The sequence below is a fragment of the Helicoverpa zea genome, chromosome 28, assembly GCF_022581195.2.
Source record: "Helicoverpa zea isolate HzStark_Cry1AcR chromosome 28, ilHelZeax1.1, whole genome shotgun sequence".
Classification (NCBI taxonomy): Eukaryota; Metazoa; Arthropoda; class Insecta; order Lepidoptera; family Noctuidae; genus Helicoverpa; species Helicoverpa zea.
The window spans coordinates 1,232,847-1,260,715 of record NC_061479.1 but is presented as its reverse complement, the minus strand read 5'-3'; the positions used below and the strand labels follow the sequence as shown (position 1 = coordinate 1,260,715).

General features: G+C 39.0%; 2 protein-coding genes across 2 annotated transcripts; both read left to right on the top strand.

Moving 5' to 3' along the window:
- On the top strand, positions 1-22,348 carry LOC124643818 (fatty acyl-CoA reductase wat-like). Its single transcript, XM_047182923.1, has 10 exons — positions 1-197; positions 11,163-11,256; positions 11,846-11,968; positions 14,883-15,037; positions 15,563-15,679; positions 16,569-16,678; positions 17,609-17,670; positions 18,299-18,518; positions 19,462-19,642; positions 20,541-22,348. Exons 1-10 carry the CDS (start codon positions 4-6, stop codon positions 20,896-20,898), a joined length of 1,614 nt encoding a protein of 537 aa, XP_047038879.1. The 5' UTR covers positions 1-3; the 3' UTR covers positions 20,899-22,348.
- A 597-nt stretch (positions 22,349-22,945) lies between these two features.
- LOC124643786 lies at positions 22,946-25,591 on the top strand. Its single transcript, XM_047182881.1, is given in 3 exon segments — positions 22,946-22,997; positions 23,000-23,197; positions 23,862-25,591. Coding segments are annotated over 3 exon segments (1,968 nt in total). The 3' UTR covers positions 25,580-25,591.
- Positions 25,592-27,869: the final 2,278 nt, after the last annotated feature.

The window sequence follows — 27,869 nt, the reverse complement described above, 5'->3', positions numbered from 1 at the left end:
GCCATGTTAGTAGACATGATAACGCAGAACCAGCTGTTCGAAGCGAAGCAGGGAGGGGATATCACGTTCATGGACATGGTGGATGAACGGGAGGCGCTGGGAGAGTCGCAGATACAGAAGATGTTTGCTGGCTCCTCGGTGCTGCTGACTGGAGGGACTGGCTTCCTTGGGAAGCTGGTCTTGGAGAAATTGTTGAGGTATGTTGAGTTCAGTTCTGTTGAAGGTATGTCTCTTTTCTGGTGGTTTGTAATTCAATAGATATGATTAACTAGATGACGACCTCGATGGCGCAATGGTCACCATGCCGGAGTGCCGAACCTGAGGTCCGGGTTCGATTCCCGGTTCGGTCGACATTTGTGTGAGGAACATGCTTGTTGGCCGTGGTGTGGGTGTTACAATATGTATCTATACTAATATTATAAAGCTGAAGAGTTTGTTTGTTTGAACGCGCTAATCTCAGGAACTACTGGTCCGATTTGAAAATTTATTTCAGTGTTAGATAGCCCAGTTATCGAGGAAGGCTATAGGCTACTTTTTATCCCGGTACGGGAAGTAGTTCCCACGGGATGCGGGTGAAACCGCTGGCAGAAGCTAGTATATGATATGTAGCCTATCATTTGTGTTAGCACCCATAACACAAGTTAATTAATAACTTAGCATGGCGCTAACCGACCTTATGTGAAAAGGTGTCCTGACATTATTTATTTATTTAACTAGCTGTTTTCGCCACCTCCAATGAAAACTACTTCCCGCAACCGGGTGAGGTAAGCCTATGTTCTTTCTCAGGCTATAGACTATCTGTGTACCTTTGTATACCTATGGTAAAAAAATAAAAAAATATCTTACTTGAAAACCTCTTCCTTTTTGGGACGTCGGTCAAAAATTAAACTTACAGTCAGTTGCACAATCTAACTTTAACGATAACTAAAGCTTTTCCAGTTGTCAAATCGCTAATTTGACCAATGCGCGGCAAGTATACGGCTGGTTATGGTTTGGTTATCGTTATAGTTTTTAATGCAACTGGGTCTCATTGTGTCAACCTGCTTTGTAACAATCACAAAGGTAGGTACGTTATGATTCACGTATTGTCTCACGATTCTAGTTAAGGATTTTCCTTATAACACAAGCAGTACCTACTCGTCTACGAATCTATGACACAAGATTAGTTCCATACATCTATTCTAGGTTAGCTCTTCGCACAGTTTCACCCACGTCCCGAAGGAAAAACTTCGTGCACTGGAAAAAAAGTAATAGTATAGTCTTGTTCGATAAATAAATGGGCTATAGTAACATCACACGCGGTCTACTCATTAGAATGACATATAGCAGGCCACTTTTCATACGGGTGTGGAAAGTAGGTAGTTCTCTCGAACTTGGATGAAACCCCAGGAAATAGTTGAAGAATAAACTGACCCGTATCTCTTGGTTGGTTTTAGATTTCTGGGTTGGGTCTAAAGTACTTTGTGGGTTTTAAAATATAAAAATGAAAGCCTGAGTCTATGAGCGGCGTCCCCGAATGCTACTCAGTAGCAGTCGTTGTTACAATTCCACGTCAGAGGCCGTCAGGCGGATTTGAGAAAACTCTGACACTAGGGCTTGTTAGGTGATTAAACCTGCAGCTCACTTGATAAGAAGAAGTAGGTACATTAAATATATTTTTTATATTATATGTAGCTTTGTCACACTAGTATGAACTAAATATAAAGCCTATTGCAATCTGCAATAACCACTAATTTGCATTTGAAAACCTCGTTGAATATACATTAAATACTAATGCCATAAACTGTACCTAGTCCTTTACTTAATTAACTTTAAATAACTTGTTTATGTTACTGGTTATTATTAATTTACTTATTTACATTCTAATATTAGCGTATCTCCTTTTTAAGTCATGGAGTACCTATGGTGTCACCAAATACAAGTAATTTAGGAAAACAGGAGCAGATATATTGATATACTTTTACTAGATTCACGGCCAAAATCCGCGTCCAGTGGATACTAAATCAATAAAGTATTCAGCTGTACAATACCAGTGCAATTATGTTGATTATTTTTGACATCATGCATGTTAGTTATCTTTTTTATGGAAAATCATCAAATGACTCCTCTCGCTGTGGGTTAGCAGCGGTGAGGGAGTGACTAAAACCCATCATGTACCTTCGTAGGCCTTTTATGTACAAGGGCCGCGGTAACTCGCGCGAACAATCCAGCAGCCCCGAGAGGCCTTGGTCCTGATGCATGTTAGATTTCACAAAAATATCATCAGCAAGTCTGTATGTTTGACAACAAAGCTCAATTATAACTACGGAACACAACCTTGTTGCCTTAGAACACGAATTTGCAATAAGCACCTACTTCCTAAATTACTTCCTATGTCAATTTACTATATAGTATCCTTATTGATGGCAAAGACGATTGCTGAATGAGCAAAAGATAAGGTATTACATTGTTAAGATCTTTTTTACAATACATACATATAAAAAACTTTCCTAGTAAAACAAACAAAAAAACCACTACCTATAACTAAAACGCGTCAAAAAATTCATCCCCATCGCTGTCGACTGGGAGCGCGCCCAAAAGGCTGGCAGCATTATCGTTGGATCGCCATGCTGATTCTTTGTCCGAGGTAATAGCCAGCCTTTTGGTCACGAGAAGCGTCAACCAGCCGCCTAGAGAATAGACCTTTTCTGAAAAATAAGTTAGGCTTTTGGCCAGTTTCTATAAAAATTGGACATATCTTTCATCATTTTGCCCGCGGCACGAGTCAGGTCAGGTCAAAAAGGTTGCAGTTTCGCGGACATTTTAGAAATTTTCGCAAGAAAATTACTGTTTGCTACAGCGAGTAGGCCAGAAGAAACAATATCCGTGTTTTTTTCGAGTTCCGTGATAAACAATTCTTGTTTATTTTTTATGTTATTTTCAATTACACAAGGAAATAGTTAAGGGCAAGCTTTTTGAAAGCAGCCCTTCGCTATACACTCAAGGCAAAAAAAGTTGTTAAATTTTAATAGCCTCAATTAACGAAAATTATTATCTTTACTTTGCGTCTTCCTTAAATTATTTCCTTTTATAATGTAGAAGTAAGAACTCCTGATTTAAAGTTACAGAAAATATCAGAAAGAAAATCCGACAACTGTTTTCAAGGGTTATCGGGTTGCCCGGGTAACTGGGTTGAGGAGATCAGATAGGCAGTTGTTTCTCGGGATACAGGTGAAACCGTGTGAAAGAGACTGTTTAACATACATAAACGTATAGCACGTAAGAAATATAATTTCGTAATAAAACTACCGACATAATAATTTTCGTTTTTTGCATACAAATGTCGCAGCGAATAGAGATATTTTGTAGTTCTTACGAAGTCAAGATTTTTTCTGTCGTCTATTTTTATGTATTTCGAAAATAAAAATTCCTTTTCTTCTTTTTAATGGTTTTTGGTTCAGTGTAAGTTTAATAAAGGAAGGTATTCTATACATTTAAGTACGTAAATAGGAGTGCGATACTTAACTTTTTAACAAAGTCTGACCATTCTTATCCATTCTTATCTTATTACTTTCTTATTGTTATTATTTTGTATGTCTCTACCAGACCTCGGGACTATGGAGTCCCGGATTTTTGGGAGGCGAACGTGGGGCCGAAGCCAACACGCTGAAGCCCTTTTGAGACAACTTTAATGAGACGGTGACATAAAACCGACGATTATCCCTGTATACACTATAGAAATGTACACAAGGACAATCCCCGGTTCTATGCTATTCTATTGCTAACTGTGGATGAAAACTACTTGGGCTATTGAGATGGGATGCTAATGGACTAGGAATGGGGAAACTACGGGAACTATGGCACCTGCCGATGACAATGTATTAAATACATGTAAAAATGGCAGGTGGAGACTCGCCACCTCACTTACTGGGCCTCCGGGAATCAGTCGCTAAATCGCAACAAGGGGGCAACAGGTACATGAGCGGCTGAAGGGTGAGGATACCTCGGCGGACCTTTATTATTATGGCCGGGTTACTGGGTTGAGGAGGTCAGATAGGCAGTCGCTCCTTGTGGTACACTGGTACTCAGCTGCATCCGGTTAAACTGGAAGCCAACCCCAACATAGTTGGGAAAAAGGCTCAGAGGATGAATGCTCGGGAAGAGTGTAGCTTTTCAACAGTGAAAGAATTTTTCAATATTTTTTTTAAGGTAAGTAACACATAAAAAAATATTTTTTAGGATATCATATATTAGTGTAAGTATATTAGATAGAGATTGTGGTATGTTATGTATGGTTCACCGCAGTGAATATTAATTATACTGAATAACTTTGACATTTAATGAATGTAACATTATAAATAAAGTTTATTATCCTCATGAAAAGGTCTTCATTCTACAGTGAGACGGCAAAAATTCTACATTATATATTCATAGTACAAAATCGTAGTCACCCTTTTATTATACCTACTAATAAAACTGAAAGGCTAATACTTGTACCTAATAACATTTAAGTTATTCAATATTAGACTTTATAAGCATGCAGACTAAGCTTAAAATTGTAAAACAGCATTGATTCTGATTTAAGTTTAAGATTTCCAACAAAAGTGAATGGTTTATGGTTAATAGTTAATCCATCAATGATTGGATCAAGTAAATGTTGTAATAGTGCTTATTCCGAATTATGTTCAAGAATTAGGTGTACCCACATGTACCACCCCTGGTACATAAAGTTACCGTGACGATGGTACAAGTTGCAGTCCTGGTACATAAAGTTACCGCGACGACGGTACAAGTTACAGTCCTGGTACATAAAGTTACCGCGACGATGGTACAAGTTACAGTCCTGGTACATAAAGTTACCGCGACGATGGTACAAGTTACAGTCCTGGTACATAAAGTTACCGTGACGATGGTACAAGTTACAGTCCTGGTACATAAAGTTACCGCGACGATGGTACAAGTTACAGTCCTGGTACATAAAGTTACCGTGACGATGGTACAAGTTACAGTCCTGGTACATAAAGTTACCGTGACGATGGTACAAGTTACAGTCCTGGTACATAAAGTTACCGCGACGATGGTACAAGTTACAGTCCTGGTACATAAAGTTACCGCGACGATGGTACAAGTTACAGTCCTGGTACATAAAGTTACCGCGACGATGGTACAAGTTACAGTCCTGGTACATAAAGTTACCGCGACGATGGTACAAGTTACAGTCCTGGTATATAAAAGGCCTAAGAAGGAACATGATGGATTTTAGTCAGTAAGAGTCTGACACTCCCTCACGCTGCCTACCCACAATGGGAGGGATCATTTGAGGATTTCACAACAAAAACGTGTTAATAGGTATATATATACCGTTCCTGAATCCTAACCTTACCTTTATTTTTACCTAATGTCCCGTGGGAAACACTGTCCGTACCGGGATAAAATATAGCCTATGTTCACCAGGGCTAATGTAGCTTCCTAACAGTGAGAGAATGTTTCAAATTGATGAAGTAGTTTCGGAGCATATTATGACTTAAACAAGCAATGACATCTTTCCTCTTTATAAGGGTGCGTCTACACGGTGCATGTAGCTGGAGCCAGTTAACATGCGCAAGTGACAAGAGCACGCGGGCGGGTATTTCACTTTGGTACATGCGCGAGTCGCTGGACCCACACGTTTTTAACATGCATGTAACCTGCGCATGTGCCTTAACTTGCGCAAGCTACTTGCACCGTGTAGATGTACCCTTAGTGTAGATAAGTATATGGTAGATTATATACTTGGGGTCTCTACTCGCTTGAGAACATCACAGTGGCTCAAGTGGATGTCTTGAGACGGTTTCAAGTGTATGAAACTCATGCCTTTATGAGGCTTATAAAAAACTTTGTATTCATTTTAAGAGGTTGACAAACATGTAGATACCACACTTAATTTTTCGTCGAAATTTCCTCAAGATGTTCCTGATTCACGTAGTAAATAGTGTCTATGTTTATGAGTACTTTAAACATCTTTAGCTAGTAAGCAGTAATCAGAAGCCAGATATTCTGACAACCAGTCTTGGTTGCCCGGGTAATTGGGTTAAAGAAGTCAGAAAGGCAGTCACTCCATGTGGCACACTGGTACTCAGCTGCATCTCATTAGACCGAAATCCACATACATGGATATACATACTATGACATGGTATAAATATAATACTAGCTTCCACCCGCGACTTCGCCCGCATAGAGTTCGGTTATATCGCGTTTCCAACAGAATTATTCAAAAGTCCGGATAAAAGCTATCCTATGTTCTTTCTCAAGGTCAACTCTATCTCTGTACCAAATTTTATTAAAATCAGATTAGTGGTTTAGACGTGAAAGCGTAACAGACAGACAGACAGAGTTACTTTCGCATTTATAATATTAGTAGGGATGATATGACTAGGCAGATGATGGTATACTCGGACTCAAACCCACACTCTTTCTTCAAAGACAGGACAAAACTGAGACATCCCTAATTAGCTACCACTAATTACAAATTCTACTCATACCGATCAGAAAGAGGCGTGTATCAACCAACAATACAGTCAGCTGTCAATTGATTTATATAAGTTTGTTCTTAATTAGTATTTTGAAGGCGTACGGCCTCACCACGTACAGCCTTGGTTGCGCAAGCAATGTACGAACGCCTAGAAATGAGACTAGAGCTTGCTCGCGGTTTTGCTCGAATCCTGAAGGAAGTACTGAAGGAATCTTGATGATAAGTAGCCTATGTTGTGTGGCAGGTTTCTATGTATGTCTGTGTGAAATTTTGTGTAAATCGGTTGAGCCGTTTTAGAGTTAAAGACAGTTTTTTGTGGTTGTTTCGTGTTTTTAGTGCAGTAGACGAGTTGGTTCAAATGTTTTGTACTAAACAAATAACAAGTCGTGGTTTAGCACGAGTAAATTGTATACGTGAACCTTTCCTCATAACCATCTAGTTTAGGTGAGAACCATATGAGAATCAGTTCAGTATTTTGTAGTTTATCGCATAAAAACAGACAGACGGTGGAATTCTTTGTTTATATCTAGTGAAGCGTAATACAGATTAACTTTCGAATTCAAACCTATTATTTGTAAGTATCTATAGATTATGTTATTAACATTCGTCACAGCAATTGTTAGTTAACGGTTGAATTTAACTGCTTGGTTAATGTTACGGCTGGTTAAGTTTATTGTGAGATTAGATAAGGATGGTTAAGTTGCATCTTAAATTGATGCAGGTAAAGTTACGGTTGCGTATCGACCGATAAAAATAAATAATTATGGAGTCATTAACATATTTATAAAGAAATTTTTTCAGAGGAATTTACAGTGGCTATATCCCTATGCACGTATGCTTTGTGAAAGTCTTCTAAAACCCACAAAGCGATTTCGACTCGGAAATCGAACCCGAGACCTCGTGCTCAGCAGCCGCACTTGCGACAGCTAGACCAACGAGGCAATTAGGCCCTGGTACATAAAAGGCTTACGACGGAACACGACAGTTTTTAGTCATTAAGAGTCTGACACTCCCTCACCGCTGCTAACCCACAGCGGGAGGGGTCATTTGATGATTTTTGACGTGGTTAAAAAAAAGGTCGCTAAAACCGTTGGCATAAGCTAGTTTCATATTTAACTTTACTCAAACAATTCAAGTTAGCGAACTGCGTATATTATTAGATACAGGAACGTGATCAACATTCACATAACTTAATAAAACCAAATTTACCTACAAACATACATAAAAAAGGCAAAATTTTCCTACATTACCACGCAGAATTTAAATAACTGACTTACCGCACCGCATACTACAAACTTTTAGTCGGCCGATAGTTTGTTTGGGCTCATAAATCAGTATGAAGTTGAATGGTAGTACGCACATTACAAAGATCATAGATATTTAGTCGGTATCAGACCGACTGAAAACTTTGATTGGGATTCTTTACAAAATGTTGGCCAACTATCGGAACAACTGTCGGCCGACTGTTTAGTCTAATTTTATTTGGGGTCGGCGCAATATTTCTTTCGCTTCCATTTTCCCCTGTCACTCGTCATACTGACACTCACTCCCTTCCTATTCATGTCATCTTTCAGGCAATCCATCCATCTTTTCTTAGGTCTTCCTCTTCCTTTCCATCCATCTACATTCATACTTAGCACACACTTTGTTGCATGCGTATCATCCCTCCTCATTGCATGCCCATACCATGTCAATGAGCGGGAATTTGCAATGTTTACATTAAAAAATCTCGCGGACATTATTAACTCGACTTCTATCGTTAGGAACGAGGGTAACCGCAAATCATCATTTATGCATCAGATAGCCGATGCACTGTGAATATCAATGATGCTTATTTAAAAAAGAACCTTCTTCTTACTAATATTATGAATGCGAAAGTTAGTCTGTGTGTCTGTCCGGTTTTACGTAAAAATGTATGAACCTATATAAATGTATGGTACATACACAAATTATGCTGTTTTATGGGAAATCAGCAAATGAGCTCTGACAGGGTGCAACGTGAGGAAAGTCAGACTCTTACTGAGTAAAACCCACCATGTTCCATCTTAAGCCCGTTATGTACCAGCGCCGCGGTAACTCGCGCGAACAATCCCGCAGCCCCTTATGCCCATTTTCACCAACAAATACCTTAATTTAGGGATCCCCTAAGAGCATTTAGGGAACACCTAATACGAATTTCGTTTTCACCAAAGTTTAAGTGTCCCTTATCACCATTATTATTGGGGAGCCCTTATTCTAAGTAATACTTAGTTAGGGAAACGTTAAGAGATTGTTGGTGAAAACGGGCATTAGTCAACCAACTCCCCAGTAACACAATGATTTAATATTTGGTAGTCATGTAGTCTAGAGCCTGAAAGAAGACAGGATGCTTCTTTAAAGTATTGGGGAAGTAATTCCCTTGGTACAGGTGGAACCGCAAGGAACATCTAGTTATAACATATGCAGGTAAAATTGCACCTGTTTGTAATAAATAATGCATCATTTCTGGGAAATTTTCTGAAGCGTGCTTTTTAGGGTAAATCAGGAGTTCTCACGATCCATTTTTATGGGTAACAACCAGGTAATAAAACGCATCATGAGTATTCCTATTGCACATTATATCCTATATTATGTATGCTGAACTTATTTCTGTTCAAGTGAATGTTTAGATATAAACTAAGTATGTACCTATGTTAGTTTCTTTTCACGCAATATTAAGGTAAGTCTTACTATATGATTTTGGAAAAAAAGTTTAAATAGAACAGGGCGTTACTAAAATACCCTTAAAGCCGAATGAACAATAATAATTGATAAATCGCTTATCGCAAGAAAATCTTTTTCATGGATGCCTCTTGTTCAGCTAAATCGTAGATCTACATTTTTACCTAATACTAGCTTTTGTCAGCGGTTTCACCCGCATCCCGTAGGAACCACGGCACGAACCCGGATAAAAAGTAGCCTATAGCCTTCCTCGATAAATGGGCTATCTAACACTGAAAGAATTTGCGCTTGATATTAGCGCGTTCAAACAAACAAACAAACTCTTCAGCTTTATAATATTAGTATAGATTTACCTACTTGCGGCTAGGCAAAGAATCACGTTTACCCGAGTGCGAGGGGTAGTTCCCACAGGACGCAAGCAAAACCACTGACAGGAGCTAGGTCTAACATACCAGGTATTGAAGTACCAACTCCCAGTTAGCTAGTACCTTTCCCAGGCACGATGCTATCAGACATCTATCACTGTTTGTAAATGCATTAAACGCACTGTCCATCAAGATAGCTTACATTGATTTATATGCTGGACACAAACGTGACGGACAGCTACCGCTGGACGCTTGAACAAGTATAGTAAGCAGTGGTGTAATGTAATTAAAGGTATGTTGCCACATTTGGCCTGTGAAACGGTGGAAAGAAAACAGTGCTTGAAGAATAATGAGTCATCTCTTTTATTTTGGGGTCGGCTTCGTGTCTAAACAGATGCAGTTTAGTACCAGTGTGCCACAAAGAGCGACTGCCTATCTGATCTCCTTAACCCAGTTCAATCCTTCACCCAGGCAACCCAAATCAGTCTTGGTAAGAAGACTGGTGGTCAAATTTTCTGGCTTCTGACTACCCGTAACGTCTGCCAAAGGTATACAGATGACAGCCGGGACCCACAAACCTATCGTGCCTTCCGAAACACGGAAGATGGATAGGCTATCGTCATCATCCGCTTCTTTAAATTTCGTTATAAAATAGCTGTTCCCTATTGCACTCGTGTTATGATAGAGCTTCTCGCACCCAGGTAAAAAGTAGACTTTGTCCTTTCTCAGGTTCTAGACTATCTGTGTACGTTGTAGGTATTTAAAATCAGTCTTGGCGTGAAAGCCCGACAAACAGATAGACAGAGTTAGGTAATTTCGCATTCACAATATAAGTAAGGATAAGGTTCTTTTTAAAATAAGCATCATTGATATTCACCGTGCATCAGCTATGTGATGCATAAATGATGATTTGCGGTTACCCTCGTTCCAAACGGTTTACGTAAGTAGAGTTCAAATCCTGTCTGGGGCTTCCCACATCCAAGATACAGTCGAACCGATTGCAGTTTTAGTAAAAAAAAAAAATGTCAAAAATAACACCGACTCCAAACTTACCTAAAACTATATCTTAAGTCTCAGGTCCTTATTCTATGTTGCCGCATCGCAATCGGTTCAGACAAACGCGTGCAAACATATATGCATTGTAGACTGAGACCTTTTTTAAATATGTTAAAAATCAAGTCGAACCACGCTGCCACTCTATCGATACAGTTTTGACTGAATTCATATTTCATCTATTTTTACTTATTGCTACTGATTTTACAATATAACCGTCTTACCACAAAAACTTTTAAACGTCAGTTTATGCCTTGTCTAAAAAAATGTCAAATTATGACGTTGACATATGGTTCATTTTGCAGCCAAAATTTTATTAGACAAGTGTTAAACAGGGTTTAAAGTTTTTGTAGTAAGGCCCTAATTGTTTAGTTGTAACGTCAACAATTTGTAAATGTTTGCACGCCGAATGGCAAAATATGGCAGGACTTGTTTATTTTATAACACCATTTACTTTTGTACCCATTTGTTCAAAATAAATATATATTATCTTTATCTTTAAACCAATGCATCTTTATCGAACTACAGCTGAAGTAAAATATTGTTTGTTACAGATCCTGTCCAGATTTAAAGAAAATATACCTTCTAGCGCGACCTAAGAAGAATAAAGACATTACCAAAAGACTACAGGAACAGTTTGATGATGTGGTAAGACCAAAGTCTCCCTTTTAATAATAATTCCTAACAGACAAACATGTGTTGCTGGGGAGTCTGTTCCGCCACTTCTTCTTCCCAGCAATAACACATAGGAAGTGGTGAAGAGTGGGCGTTTTGGGGGCTGTCTTTTGTTTTTGAATAAAAAATTGCTATTTGAATAAACGTTCTTAGGGTTCCGTACCCAAAGGGTAAAACGGGACCCTATTGTTTTCGCTCCTCCGTCCGTCCGTCTGTCACCAGGCTGTATCTCATGAACCGTGATAGTTACAGCGCTGAAATTTTCACAGATGATGTATTTCTGTTGCCGCTATAACAACAAATACTGAAAACTAGAATATAATAAATATTTTGGGAGGCTCCCATACAACAACCGTGATTTTTTTTACCGTTTTATAAAATTAAATAATGGTACGGAACCCTTCGTGCGCGAGTCCGACTCGCACTTGGCTGGTTTTTGAGTTTGAGTTCAATTCCCTTAGAAAGCTAGTGAAAAAATAATTGTAACAATAGTTTTTCCCAAAACTGCGCTCATTCATCTCCTAAACGACTTGACTGATTTCAATGATATCTTTATTTTCAGCTGTACGACAAACTACGCAAGGAATGTCCGAACTTTATTCAGAAGATCAGAATTGTGGAAGGTGATATGGGACAGTTAGACCTCGGCATGTGTCCTGAAGATAGAATCAAAATTATGAATGAGGTGTGTATTTAAACATTATCTTGCAATTTCAAGCTCTCTTTTGGTGAGTTGTTATAAAGAAAACGCCAAATGACTGAATTTTTTGCAACTTCGTCTTTTTTGAAAATTAACATAATCACAACATAGTATAAAACAAAGTCGCTTTATCTGTCCCTATATGCCTATGTATGCTTACATCTTTAAAACTACGCAACTGATTTTTATGCAGTTTTTTTTAACAGTCAGAATTCAGTCAGTCAGATTGTAGAGGATAGTTTATAAGTATAATAAAATCCATTTAATAGCATTGCACCCGTGCAAAGCCGAGGCGGGTCGCTAGTATTATTTTGAAAGCCTTAGAGAAGGAATGAGCGCAACACACCAATTGCGCGAGAGGCGAAAACTATTTCATACTTTTAGACAATCCAGGTTTTCTTAAGATGTTTTCCTTCTCCGTTACATTATAAAGTATATAAGTTACATTAGTATTTGCCTAGTTAAACCATTTTTTTTATAAACTGACGTCTATTTGCAATAGTTTTTGGCAATGAACGTAATGTTATCTCACAGTTTGTTTGCGACATTAATATTCTAGGCAGTTTTTCTTCTAAAATAGTCAAATATTTGCTTTTAAGTAAGTGTTTCGTAGTTACCATGAAACGTGACGTTTGTTGACTGACTAAGCAAGAGGAAGGTGAAGTTCAGATCATGTGATATTTATGTAAAATAGCTTACTTATTATACAATCTTCTAGAATGATTTGGATCGAAGTAAACTCTACAAAAAATCGAGTATAATCTAGCCAATATTATGACTTTATTAAGAGTACGATTTTTTAAAATTATAATAGTTAAGTAAGTATTCAGTAAAACTGCAACGTAGTTCAGAAAATTTAGGTAATGCCGATATTTTACACAAATTCAAGTTATTATCGAAAGAACAATGTCAGACGTCCATAGTAACTTAGGCTCAATAAAAATATTTCATGTACAGTGAAAATTCTTACAGTTTTTGTGTAGTTTAATGTCAGAAGCTTTTCTATGTTTTCCACTTTTGCATTGAACTTCTCAAAACCAAATTATTCAAACGAAAAACCTGAACTCGATAAACAAAATAATTACTTATTAACATGATATTCTTTTTTTTGGAAAAGTTCTAGATAACAATTAACTATTTTATAAGAAGTTAGTATTTTATATGTAAATTGTTGTAGTAAAGAACTTTGTGTACGTGAGAATTCAGTTTTAAAAGTTGATTGGGTGGGCCGAAACCTGACATTGTTCTTTAACGATAACCGCCATTTTCAGTTGTCAAATCGCCGATGTGACCAATGGGCGGCAAGTATACGGCTGGTTATTGTTTGGTTATCGTCCGTTGACTATAGTTAAGTGATGCGACTTGGTCCTTTAGGTATATATAACGTAAATAACAAACTACTAAAGATACTATCATAAAATGGATACAAGATACATAAATTCTTTCAAAAGTTAAATTATCCCAAGTAAAATACCAAGTAGTGTGTTAAGTGTTAAGATAGACTTCTGTTACTGCATAACTCTAACGGCCAGTTTCTTCATCAAGAGTTAAAGTTAAAGTAATGTCTAAAGTAAAAGTAACGGTCAAATTCGTTTTTTCAAGGCTAAAGTGACAGCAAAACTAATAGAAAAATTGAATTTGACCGTTACTTTTACTTTAGACATTACTTTGACTTTTACTTTGGCTTTAACTTTTGATGAAGAAACTGGCTGCAAGACCGTACATATAACTTAGTCATAAAGTTATTACAAATAAACAAGCTAAGCATACAGGTTTATCTAGTTCATGTATCAAGTAAATGAACAAGAATTCACACTTGAACTCTAGTTGACGACGGGTTTAGGAATGGCAGGCCTGTTTATAGAGGAAACTCGTATTCGAAGGATGTTAGAGGCTGTGTTAGTGATGTTTTATCTGCCCTGAGCTGTCTGTAATATTCAAATGATTGCATCAACGATAAATGTAGGTAAAAACGTAAATCTATACTAATATTATAAAGAGGAAAACTTTGTTTGTTTGTTTGGTTGTAATGGATAAACTCAAAAACTACTGGACCGATTTTAAATATTCTTTCACCATTAGAAAGCTATATTATCTTATATTATCTGCGAGTAAAATAGGCTATATTTTATCCCGGTGCGGGCAGAAGTTCTCACGGGACGCGGGTAAAACCGCGGGGAAAACGGATAGTTATGAATACATTTCAAGTAAAAGTTTCGTGGCTTCAAGATTTTAAGAAAAACTTGGCGAAACCTGGACCTGGAAAAATGGGTCCCGTCTTGAGCAAGCGTGGTAGTAGACGCTCATTCCTTCTCTGTTTGAGAAGAGGCCTGTGCCTAGGGGGCGAAAAGATTAATAGAGATTTTATTGATTCCTTTGCATGATTTCTAGTAGTTTTGGCAAGGAGTAGAGATGTAGGTACATTTGTCATCCGATGCCGATCTTCTTCGTAAACGAAAGTTTGTGCGCATAAATGTTGGTTTGCTTCTTTCACACGAAAACTACAATATAATTTTTGATTATACTTAACAGTAATATTGCTTATATATCCAATTATAATATAAGCAACTATTCATCCATGTGCGAGAAAGAGTTCCCTCGGTTTGACGAACCAAGCCAGTATATTTAAATTTTATCTATAAAATGCTTTTGTGATATATAGTTATCGGCACGAATCTTGAGCTCTGACCTTCACCTGCGCAGAAGTAATTTATTGGGTCCCTTTTGTGATATGAAGTGAGGTGCGGGGGCGGGCTAAAGCGGTGATTAGCCCGCAGTGCATCGCGTCATAGCCGTCACTCGGGATTGGTTCTTTACTAATAAATCACTTCTGCGCAGATGTAGGGCAGAGCTCAAGATTCGTGCCGATAACTATAATTATAAGTTCTCGTCTGTCCAGGTGGATGTGATATTCCACGGGGCAGCGACCGTGAGGTTCGACGAGCCCCTGAAGACGGCCGTGGAGATCAACGTGCGAGGCACGCGGGAAATGTTCAAGCTGGCTCGAGGATGCACCAAGTTGAAGGCTTTCGTACATATTTCTACAGCTTACAGGTATTTAATTTGGCTTTAGTGTTTCTAGTTTTTGGAGACGATTCTTCACAATTTTTAAACCGACAAGGAGATCGTTACCTATTGGTGTAAGAAACGCGAAAATAACTTGCCACCTATGATTTTAACATTGTAAAAACAGGAAAAGCATTTGAAACTGTAGCATCAAAAGATAGGAAATATAGAGAAACAATAAAGTTTTCACAGAAAACTGGTAATTGTAAATATACAGAGTGTGTCGTACCTAATCACATTAAATTAAATACGTTAATATATATATGTCGATTAGCACAAAGAAAAAAATACGTTAAAAATAAAAATAAAACTTTTCAAACAAAGTAAATAGAATAAAAATGTGCGAGAATTAGAACACCATATAAGAGTCAGTCATTACAAACAACTGAAATTCCCTCTTGAAATCTGACAGAATATGTCAACTGGTCAAAACATTCGATACTCCTAACTTTATCTCTGCTTTACACATGATGTTGTAAATTATTAAACTAATCTTTCTCGTTTCTTCTGCAGCAACTGCCCACAAACCAACATTGATGAGAAGTTCTACGAGAGTCCGTTACCAGGGGACAAACTGATTGATATGGTGGAGACCATCGACGCCAGGACTCTAGACAGCATCACTCCAGGGTGAGTAGTCTTCAAGGTATCTACTATGCCTTGCATTTGCCAAACTATGTTGGTGGCTTCCAGTCTATCAGGATGCAGTTGTGTACTTAATAATAATGGCGTCCACGGCCGATTTCGGCCACGGCGGCTGTTCTCATTTTAAGGAGATCAGCCAGCTGCTCAGGACATATTATAGTGCACAAGCATTTGCGCAGACACAGGTGCACTCTCTATTCCTTCACTCTCCTAACCCGATGGGACGGCAATCCGACACGACCCTTGTGTACCTATGCTTTACATAAAGCGACTGCCTATCTAACCTCCCAGTTACAGGAACCCAGTATGTACATGCTGCTTGGTAAGACTAGGTGTCTGGCTGATTACAGCTAGGACTCACCAATTTAAGATACCATCCAAAATACAGAGAAGCTTATAATGACATGATGGTCAACCATCCACGGATTGCTTGCCACGATTGCTTAACCTTATGATCGATTGACCTGTGCGGCTGTTACTTAGCCAGGTGATCCTCCTTTTCCGAAACACATGTTAAGACAAAAGTAGATAATCACGTGGTCACCCATGCTTGCGCTCTAACGCGACGTTGAATCACTTATAATAATGAGCTTTTGGGACACTTGAAGTGTCAGCAAGTCGCTTTGCCAGATCTTCAAAAAGCAGATGAGCACTTGGACCCCACGGCCTGAGGGTTTCAATCCCAAACGGCCAAACCTTTTTTTTATTTTGGTTAAAAATTAAGCTTTGCCATCCAACGTGGCAATGCTGCCAGCTTCTTGGGCACACTCCCGGTGGGCATCGATGAGGAGTTTTTGATGCCATTTTATAATTGTTTTTAGTTGTATGCATGAATAAGTTTATTTTTAGGTCATAATGATGATATTTCTTTCAGTCTACTGGGCGACTTCCCGAACACATACGCATATACCAAAGCAGTGGCAGAGAACATAGTGCTGGAGTACTCACAGGGTCTACCTGTGGCCCTCTTCAGGCCTTCCATTGGTAAGCAAATAAATACTTATATAATAGCTTTAATTAACCATCAGCCTTTCCAAGCCGAATCATGAAAAAGCCCTACACAGCTTTTAAAAAAGCCTACCCCCACGTAAAACAGTGAAGGTGGTCCCAAACGCTCGCGAGGCACTGGACTCTTAGGCTGGAAACAGAGCTCGTAGCTCGTAGAGAGACGTAGCTATATCTGTGCAAGTCTATCAACGCGCACACAGCTACGCTGACTTTGTATGTGGTTCGTTCGGGACGTACGGTCAGCACTGACCATCGGCCGAGCACTGTTTCCAGCCTTAAGCCGGATTTACATTTGTCTGACGTGTTGTGTCGTGACGGGCTCTGACGTGATGGCTAGTGTTCACATCTATAAGTTGTGTTCTGACGGCCTGTGACGATATTTTGAATCAATACAGTCATAGCTCTCGGAGAGTACACACGTTTACAATGTTTTCTCATGAATCATCCGACTCTGATTCAGAGTATGAAGAAGATATTGAATTTTTGGTGCTGGCAACTCTTATAAAAGAGAAAGAAATAAAGAGAAGAAATTGAGTGGATAGACATACGTAAATAAAAACGCACGTGGCTAGCTCTGACGCGTCATAACGCAATACTGTCGCGTTCACACTTGTTTGATGCGTCGTACGGCAGCCGCTCCCCCGCCCACCAACCCCCACCCCACTGATGCGATTGGAATCTCGTCTGACGCGTCGCATCAGAAGCCATCACAACAGATAGCGACACACAAATATAAATCTCACCATACTAAATGTATGAAACCGATACCATTCTGATGCGTCAGAACACAACACGTCAGACAAATGTAAATCCGGCTTTAGACTGGCCAACATTTTCGTTTGCTTAATGTCTCCTGTTTAGCCCACATTTGTTTTCTCTCTCAATAAATATAATGTTTCTTTCCAGTTATTGGAACAGCTAAGGAGCCCGTATCAGGATGGATAGACAATGTCTATGGACCTACTGGTGTAAGTGTATTTTTATTACTTTTGCTTCAAGTTATTACGAGTGATAGAGTTTTTCACAATCAATATTCTGAGAGAGCCCCCATATGGATACCTAGACTCTTAACAGCTACCACAAAAAAAATCGTTCAATATTTCTGTGAGAGTATAGCGAAAAGACCAACGCAGCGGTTGTTTGCCTCATCATTGCCACATCTCGTTAAAAAGAAGGATTGCAACCATCTCTAAACTCTAAATTAACATCTGGTTAAATAGATAAAATAAACATCTAACTGCAAACTAAACATCAATCTGTTCTACCACAAAAAATGTGAGAAAAATACTATCAGATTTCCAATATTAACCCCTTTAGTATTTCTTCCATGAATATATAATATACTAGCCGTTTTCCCGCGGTTTCACCCGCGTCCAGTGGTAACTACTGCCCGTACCGGGATAAAATATAGCCTATGTTACTCGTGGATAATGTAGCTTTCGAATGGTGAAAGAATTTTTAAAAACGGTCCAGTAGTTTTTGAGCCTATTCATTACAACCAAACAAACAAACAAAGGTTTCCTCAATATTAGTATAGAAGTACCTATAGATAAGAATTAGAAAGATTAGAAATATCATCTTCTTCCATTCTCGCAGGTGGTAGTTGGAGCAGCAGTAGGGCTCCTTCACGTGCTGAACTGTGACGCGAAGGTGGTGGCCGACCTGGTGCCCGGAGACATGGTAGTGTGCGCCTGTATCGCTGCTGCTTGGAGGACGGCCAGGGATTCCAGGAGTAACCACGAGGATGCCCCACCTCCGGACCTACCGCCGCCTGTTTATAATTACGTTTCTTCGGAGCAGAAGCCTCTTACTTGGGGTATGTTGCTTATTTTTTTGTACATCATCCTTCGAGCCTTTTTCCCAACTATGTTGGGGTCGGCTTCCAGTCTAACCGGATGTAGCTGAGTACCAGTGCTTTACAAGAAGCGACTGCCCTGCCTGACCTCCTCAAACCAATTACCCGGGCAACCCAATAGACCTTGGTTAGACTGGTGTCAGACTTACTGGCTTCTGACTACCCGTAACGACTGCCAAGGATGTTCAATGACAGCCGGGATCTTACAGTTTAACGTGCCATCCGAAACACTGTCATTGGTGTCTAAGATATACTTAGAAAGTACATCCAAACTTAGAAAAGTTGCATTGGTACTAGCCTGACCGGGAATCGAACCCGCGCCCTCATACTTGAGAGGTTGGTTCTTTGCCCACTAGGCCACCACCCCACGCTTATTTTCTTGATAAGTTCATAAAATATCCAAGTGATAAGCCCATGGAAAACAAAATTACTGGTTTAAAACTGACTGTTCTGACCATCGAGTCTGAAAATTACTATAGATACTGTTTATGTCAATTTTTAACGAATGATTTGATGATTTCTTCTTATCATGATGAGTTCTATCGTGTTTCGGAAGACACGTCAAATTGGTGGGTCCCGTGTGTATTGCATTTATCTACATGTGTACATCTTGCGCAGGATGGACATTAGCCAAAAAGACAACACAACACCGAAAGATAAGAAAGGATATTGAATAGCCCTGGTAAGGCGATTATCACTCGGTACCGAGCACCGCCATGGAGGGCGGTGGTGTGTTAATCGCCTAACTGGGTGTAAAAAATCAGTGTTTTTAATTTGTAGCTAGGTATCAACCTAGCTGTATCCAAGTTGATTGAAATCCGACCGACATAGTTGGGAAAAGGCTAGGCAAATAATAAAATTACGGCAAAAATACCCTTTACTTATCAACAAAAATCTTTTCCAGAGAAATTCATGCACTACAATGAAGTGTACGGGTTCCAAGTGCCCACAGTACAGGCTATATACTACTACTTATTCACGATCACGTCTTCCCGGTTCCTCTACACTCTCTACTGCTTCCTGCTGCACTGGGTACCAGCCTACATCATCGACGGCATTGCTGTCATCATTGGGAAGAAACCTATGTAAGTGTTTATCTAACCTCTATTCACAAATAATCTAGATATTTAGAAAGGTACGATACCTTTTTCTCCATCCGACGTTTCGGCCGCGTACAAATTGCAAAAAATTTCAAAACCTTTTTTAATGGCGTCCACGGCCGATTTCGGGGAAGGCGGCTGTTCTCATTTAAGGAGATCAGCCAGCTGTACAGGACATATTATAGTGCACGAGCATTTGCTTGGACACAGGAACACTCACCACCTATACCTTCACGCTCATAGCCCGACACGACCGGAAAGAGATCAATTTTTGCATAAAGGTGTCATTGAAGTGATGATGACATGATGATAACATTTATGACTAGCAATGCCACCCGCATCCCGAAGGGCACTACTTCACGCACCTATATATACAGGGTGTGTCATTCACAATCACATTAAATCCTATCGCATATACTTAATGATATTCTATCTATGGCGAATTGTAAAAAAAATAACCTAATCCATTCGTTAGTTTAGCCACAGGAGTCATTTTTCGTTTTTATAATTTACAACATCATGTGTAAAGCAGAGATAAAGTTAGGAATATCGAATGTTTTGACCAGTTGACAGCTGTCAGTTTTCAAGGGAGAATTTCAGTTGTTTGTAATGACTGACTTTTATATGGTGTTCTAATTTTCGCACTTTTTTATTCTATTTACTTTGTTTGAAAAATTCATTTTTTTATTTTTACGTAATTTTCTTTTTTCTTTGTGTTAATCGACATATATTAAACAGTATATTATGGCATTTAATGTGATTATGAACGACACACCCGATATAGTAGACTTTTTCCCAAGTACCAGACTATCAGTTTAATGGTTTTGGCAAGAAATCAGAACAAAACAGACACTGTTAAGGAATAATTCAATTTCTCTTCCAGGTTAAGAAAAGCCTACACGAAAATAACGAAATTCTCCGAAGTGATGGCGTATTTCGCGACACGGGAATGGAAATTCGACAATAGCAACACACAAAAACTTTACAGCGAAATGTGTGAAGCTGACAAGCATCTCTTTGATTTCGACATGAGCACCATGGATTGGAACGATTACTTCTACAACTACATACGAGGAGTCAGGGTCTACTTATTAAAAGACCCTGTTGATACCGTTCCAGCCGGTCTCAAAAAACTTAACAGGCTAAGGCTACTCCATTACACTTTCTGTGCGATCTTAGGTCTACTATTCTTAAGGTTACTATGGGCAATTTTCAGTGGAATCCTAGGCTTTTCTTTCTGAATTTAGAGCTTAATTTCAGGGATGTGTAAAAAGGTTTTAAATAGGTGTTATTCGAGTGCTACAAGCTAGTTGATCTTTAATTTAATTATTGTGTCTTTTGAAATACTCGAAAAATATAGCTGATATTAATGTGATAACTGATAAGAATGGCAGTTAAGTAATTTCTTTCTTAAAGTAGGTGCTCTGGTTTCGTATTTTTGAAAATGGGTTGGAAATAAAATCCGACGAACCGTTTGTGAAAGCAGTTCTATTTGATTGGGTCCAAATAATTGTAAATAAAAGACTTAAAACGCTTTTTTGGTGCCAAGCCTCAGTAAATGATTTTTATAACGGTGAATTTACTTTAAAAAACTGTGGAATAAGTAAAGACAACCTACACCTTTTATTTTTATCATAGCAATGTGTTGCTACTAGTTAAGATAATTACATGCAGTGTTTTATGACCAAGGCGCAAAGTTAGCCTAGAACTAGGTAATAATTGCGTAGACTTTGGCTGTATACCTACCTAGCCTAGATATGTACTTATTAAGAAATATGTAGGTATGATCAGAAATAAGTGTCCATGTAGGAATCGAAATACCTTAATGTTTTTTTGTTGAAGATCCAACTTTTATTAATTTACAAGAAAAATATACACACCTATTTACAAGATTATGAAAGAGTTATTTACATTAAAAATGAGACAATTAAGATCCAACTGTTTCACTAGAAAATGTTTGGAAAAAGAGTGCCTAATGTAAGAAACATAGGAAGATGAAAACTTGTACCTAATCACGGTCAAAGTAGACAAGATAAATGGAAGTAGACTTTAGGGTGTTTATAAAACTTTTACCTAAGGGTTTATGTACATACATAGGTATAGGAATAGTGGGATTTTTATAGTAAAATGTAACAGAAGAAAAAAAAAACTTTCCAAAATAAATGGTGCCTAGGTTTCAATAAAGAATGTTGACACCAACATAGTTGGGACATGGCTAAGCTGATGATAGAGAAATGTAGCTTGAGATATTTCTTTTGTTTTGTAAGTAGTAGCCAATGTTATGGTATTGGTACGGTATAATCAATACAAAGTAGAAACTTCAGAGACCGTCAGGCGTATTTGAGAAAACTGACACTAGGGCTTGTTAGGTGATTAGACCTCACTCACTCGATAAGACGAAACTTACGTAAAAAAATATTCAAATAAAGCGATGGACATACGAATCGCCTGAATTTTACAAAAAAAAATATGGGAATGAGGTAACAATTATTGTCATTATTTTACATAGGTCCTACATATACATATAAAATGTACCTACTATACGTATTTATAAATATTTAGTATAATTTGTGATACATGACGTGTTTTGCTCAGTACTTAGTTTTTAAGACATACATTGTTACTATATACTACAGTTTGTAATAAATGCATTTCATTATAATAAGAATGATATTAAATAATTTAATTAAATGTCTTTGTTTCCTTTTTTTGTGTTGTCGTACTTACTTATAGGCCCTAAAGTCAGTGATTCCTCAAGCAATCCTTCTTCAAAAGTATAATGATATTCTCCTAGCCGATTATCAACCACGTGGCAGTTCTCATGTAAGAAGATCAGCCAGCTACGCAGGACATACCTGCTATAGTGCACGCACATTTGCTTGGACACAGGTGTACTCACTATTCCTTCACTCTCATAGCGCGATGGGACGGCGCGGCGATCCGATCCAAATCCGACTAGAGAGATCATAATTAAGTAGGACAGGCATGTAACGATAAGAGTATAATGTGTGAGTGGTATGGTCAAAACGGAACCTAATATGTTCATTCCTCAGACAACATGTAAATCGTTTATATTTTTGATACCTATCTGCACCTTTCTTAGACGAAAAAAAGCGTGATATTACGAAACGTCAAAATAATAAAAAAGTTTAACCCACGAAACAAAAATTTCTATGGCAGAGTATAGACAACCTGTCAATTTCTTCACAGAGTTCTGACGGTCTGACAACAAACGTAAACAGTCTGACACAAGAACTGTAACTACGATGACAGTACTGAATTATTCAGATGAATTTTTACAAAAGTTTTATATTATTTAACATAATTATGGTTGTGTTTAGTAAAATATTGTTTCGAAATCAGGTTTGGGTCAAGTGATACCGTGTTCTATTGGCCTGCAGTTTTACGCGGAGATAAATAATACTAGCGGTGAAGATTGTACGGTGGAAATACACCCGGATGAGTGTTGCTTAGACGCGAATGACGCGAAGTGTAATATTGTTGAAGTTATCGGAACCGCCGCTGACCATATTCCTGAGGGTAAGAGTACTTGATGAAGAAGTAGCGTAGATTAGTGGTAATGACATACAAGGAAAGGTATTCGCATCAAGCTGAAGATTAAATCACTTAGTTCTCTTTATAACACTTTAGCTCGTGCATATTCATATAACCAGATATAGGTATGTACCTTCAGAGGTCGGTTACAGCCTTTGTATCGTCCCACTGCTGGGCTGCGGCCTGCTCTCACACGGAGAAGGATTTAGCGTTAATCACCACGCTTGCTTAATGCGGATTGGTGATTTCAAACCTTATAGTCATGGTTTCCTCAAAATGTTTTCCATCACCTTTTTTATCAGAAATCTACCTTGAGAGGAAATACCGAAAAAAACTCTAGCGTCATTCTTTTGTAATGTTCTAACATTATTAACTAGCCATTTTCCCGCGGTTGCACCCGCTTCCTGTGGTAACTACTGTCCGTGCTGGAATAAAATATAGCCTTGCTACTCGGAAAGATAGCTTTCCAATAATTATGAAATCAGCTCAGAGGTATCGGAGCATTTAAAGTAGAAACAAACAAGAAAATGTTTCTTCATTAGTAGCAATGTTGTTTTTTCGAACGATCAATAATTCGTAAGATAAGAGAGATCTATGTCCAACAGTGCATGATGAGAATCATGTATACCAACTTGTAATATTTCCACAGGCTCAACGAAGACGCTACAACTAGTAGCACCCCTGCTTGACCCATACGATAGAAAAGGCTTTTGCACTATATACGTAGACTATAAATCAAAATCAAGACCGAAGAAGTTCATAAGGGATACTATCAAAATAAAATTTGACACCACGCTTCACAAAGACAATCTTCCTGAGGACACCAAAATCTGCAGGCACGTGGATGAGGATCCATTGAACGATTGTAAACCAGTGCATTGTGACACTTATTACAATGGCAAGAAGTCTTACTTTAGTCTGATAAAGAAACGATGCACTGAAATACCCACGTGTTTAACAAACGAAAGTTCTGAGTTGCCATTCAGTGCGTACAATCCAGTTTCTAATAAATGTATTAATAAACCAGCTATAAGCAAAGATGACATTGAATTTATTAAAGCACTAACTGGAGGCAAGGACAGGAAAACTAAGGACATCCTTATTATCAAAATGATGGAAAATAAGACCGCAGAAGCGATGCCCTATCCTATGAGCGATGACTTAGACTCTGAGATGGTTCCTGAAGAAAGGGTTGAATTTAATACAATGAACGAAGCTCCTAAACCACCGACTAAGCCGCCGCCGTGCAAACCGTGCAAAACAACGACAACAGAAAAACCCGTAGAGGAGAAGAAGAAGTGCTGCTTCGTGAAGTATTTCACCTCAAAAAAATACACTATGGTGATCCTATCTACGGTACTGGTAATCCAGTGCTGCCTTATATGCACCATGATCCTTTGCCTTTCTAGGAACTGTAGCTGCTGCAAGAAAAAGAAAGTCATCAAAAAGATCTTTAACTACAGACAAGACGCCTCCGTGACCACACCCCTCATTTGCACCAGCAATATTGACACGGAGACCACGGACTACCAGTACCTCAGTGAATCATCGAACTATATCGAAAAGAAAATCAAGTGCTACAAAGCGTGTCAGAAGGAAAGGAAAAACAATGTAAAGTTGAGCATGTCTGATGATATACTCTCCAAATGTTTAACAAGAAGGGATTGGAATAGGCTGCCTCGCTCTGAAACAATACCTGAAATTAGAAACGATGACGACTCAAGGACAGATAGACAGAAAGATACAGTTGTAGAACACAGAAAACCAACAGACACAAAAGTGAATTTTCAAGAAGAGGTTCGTGATCACAAAAAACCTAAATCGGTCAAGAGTATTGTAAAGAAAAGTGAAGCGAAACCTCCCGGAGAGCAGTTGAGTGATTCTTCTGAGAAAGTGATCAGATGTCACAGCTACAATTACGAAGGCGCGCCTTCTGGTTTTAAAAAGAGTTCGCATAGTAAAAACTTCGGTTTGTACAAACAGGACAAAAAGACTGATTCTATCGAGCAAGCCGCTCAGGCTTACTTCTCTAATGACTCCATAGAAGACTTTTTATCAGAAAGAGGCGTCATATTCATTGGTGACAACGCTTCTAAATACTCTTTTACGAGCATCTCAAGCGGTGCCAAAAGTTCAGCTTCTTCGCAGTCGAGTAAAACATCGAAAAATAATGTGGTTAAGAATGTCATATCGTTGTTGACGAGGAAGGCGAAAACTCCGATGTCAGACCCTGGTCTGAAGAAGTCTAAACCTGACCTGGATCTGGAATTATTGCACATATCTCAAGCGTCTATGTGTTCCTCGAGCAACGAGTCCGATATCTGCAAAGACTTGAAAAGAATCAAAGATTCCACTAGTTCTCTTTAGGTTATTATTGTAGATTAAAATTGTTGTACATATTTAGTTGCTTTTTTCTTGTTCTTCAACTGCCTAACTTTTTCCCATCTATGTTGGGGTCGACTTCCAATCTAATCGGATACAGCCGAGTACCAGTGTTTTACAAGGAGCGACTGTCTATCTGACCTCCTCAATCCAGAGACCAGGGCAACCCAATATCCCTTGATAAGACTGATTCTTACTGGCTTCTACCCGTAACAACTACCAAAGATGTTCAATGACACCTATGATGGATACCATATCATCATACCTATCTAAATATTACTAGTAGGTACCTTGCCCCGGCCTCGCACGGGGTGCAATTCTAATACTATATACACTACATTATATACATAAACCTTCCACCTCAATCACTCATCATCCTCCGAGACTTTTTCCCAACTATGTTGGGGTCGGCTTCCAGTCTAACCGGATGTAGCTGAGTACCAGTGCATTACAAGAAGCGACTGCCCTGCCTGACCTCCTCAACCCAGTTACCCGGGTATCAGACTTACTGGCTTCTGACTACCCGTAACGACTGCCAGGGATGTTCAATGACAGCCGGGACCTACAGTTTAACGTGCCATCCGAAACACTCCTCAATCACTCTGTTTAATAAAAAAAACATATCAAAATCCGTTGCGTAGTTTTATTGTTTTAAACATACAGGGACAGAGAAAGCGACTGTTTTATATTATGTAGTTAAACAGTATTATTTGCATGTTAAAACAAACTACAAGGTGTATAGTTGATGTAATGAGTTAGCAAGGCTTCTTGCGCTTGTCCTCGTCAGCGCCAGGCCCGCTGGTGGTGAAGCAATCATTGCAGTTGCACGGCGGACACACTGTGGAAGCCGAATCCGTGGTCGATGAACCTCCTCCACGTCCGTAGCGCTGGAAAAAATAATACCTTGTTTATGACCAGTTACTGAAGTCTCTTATAGCCTGTCAGTAACTTCTCGCCGGGGCTGCGGGATTGTTCGAAGGAGTTACCGCGGCCCTGGTACATAAAATGCCTACGAAGGAACACGACGGTTTTTAGTCAGTAAGAGTCTGACACTCCCTCACCGCTGCTAACTCACAGCGGGAAGGACATTTGATGATTTTTGCCATCGATAAAAAAAAGGCTGACAGGAACTTATCTGAGATGTAAACTACACTGGACAGCAAATAAACCGAGCCACCCGCTACTATGGCACTCTAATCCGATTTTCTCAAAAAGTATAAAACTTACAAATATAAAAAATATACCTATAGAAAGAGCATTTCTTAAGGATTAAAATGACTGTAAATTTAATTAAAAGGACCATCAATTCACAATGTTATCAAGCAGCAAACACAATGCTATCAATTTTCTCTCTGTTTTGATTAGGGTTTGCGTTTAGCGTTATTTTATTCTATAGTGAGGGAAATTCCATATTTCTTTAGTTTTTATCTATCGTTTGCTTAGACGCGTGTATTTTTGTGCTCGTTTATTGGTAAATAATGGATACGACCACTCAGGAAGCAGCTCAAGCTGTAGCACTACTTCGAGCAGACCTTGGGCAACGTGAAGTCACTTAACGACTTCCAATCAGCAAATTTTCGGTGTAAAGAGTTTACAGACGATACTTGGAGACTGGAGCATTCGATTGCAGCCCAGGTATGGGCAGACCTAGGGCTACATTAGCAGCAGATGATCGTTATATCCAACTTTGTGTTGTATGAAATCGTCGCCTCAACGCCGTTTAAGTCCAACAAAGTCTGCGTGATGAACGCCAAGTTATCATAAGTTCAGATACCATCAAAAGAAGACTTGCTGAACAGAACCTGATTCCAAGAAGAGCTGCAACAGGCCCCGTATTAACAGTAGCTCGCCGTAGAGCACGACTTGAATATGCTCGAGAACATAGAGATTGGACATTAGAGCAGTAGGCTGACTTACTCTTCACTGATGGGACCAGTGTGAGTCTACATGGAAGTGATCGACGTCAGAGAGTATATCGTTGCCCTGGAGAACGTTATTCCCAGTGTTGCATCGAGGAAACTTGCTTACGGAGGGGGATTTGTAATGGTCTCGAGCGGCATATCATTACCGACACATACAGCGTTAGTTTTCAGCGAACCGACGGGCCCCACACGTGGATTGACTTCTCATCGCTACATCCCTGAAGTCCTCGCAGACCATTTGGTACCTTACTCAGGTTGTATCGGTCTGGATATGAATTAATGCGTGATAATGCACGGTCTCATGTTGCTCATGTGGTAACCCAGTATCTACACGACGTCGGCATTCGTACAAT

Excerpts from the sequence above, each read along its gene's own strand:
- LOC124643818 (XM_047182923.1), top strand. The coding sequence starts at position 4 with ATGTTAGTAGACATGATAACGCAGAACCAGCTGTTCGAAGCGAAGCAG. Across the intron at positions 15,680-16,568 it reads CTAGACAGCATCACTCCAGG|TCTACTGGGCGACTTCCCGA; the intron begins GTGAGTAGTCTT and ends TATTTCTTTCAG. Across the intron at positions 17,671-18,298 it reads ATGTCTATGGACCTACTGGT|GTGGTAGTTGGAGCAGCAGT; the intron begins GTAAGTGTATTT and ends CCATTCTCGCAG.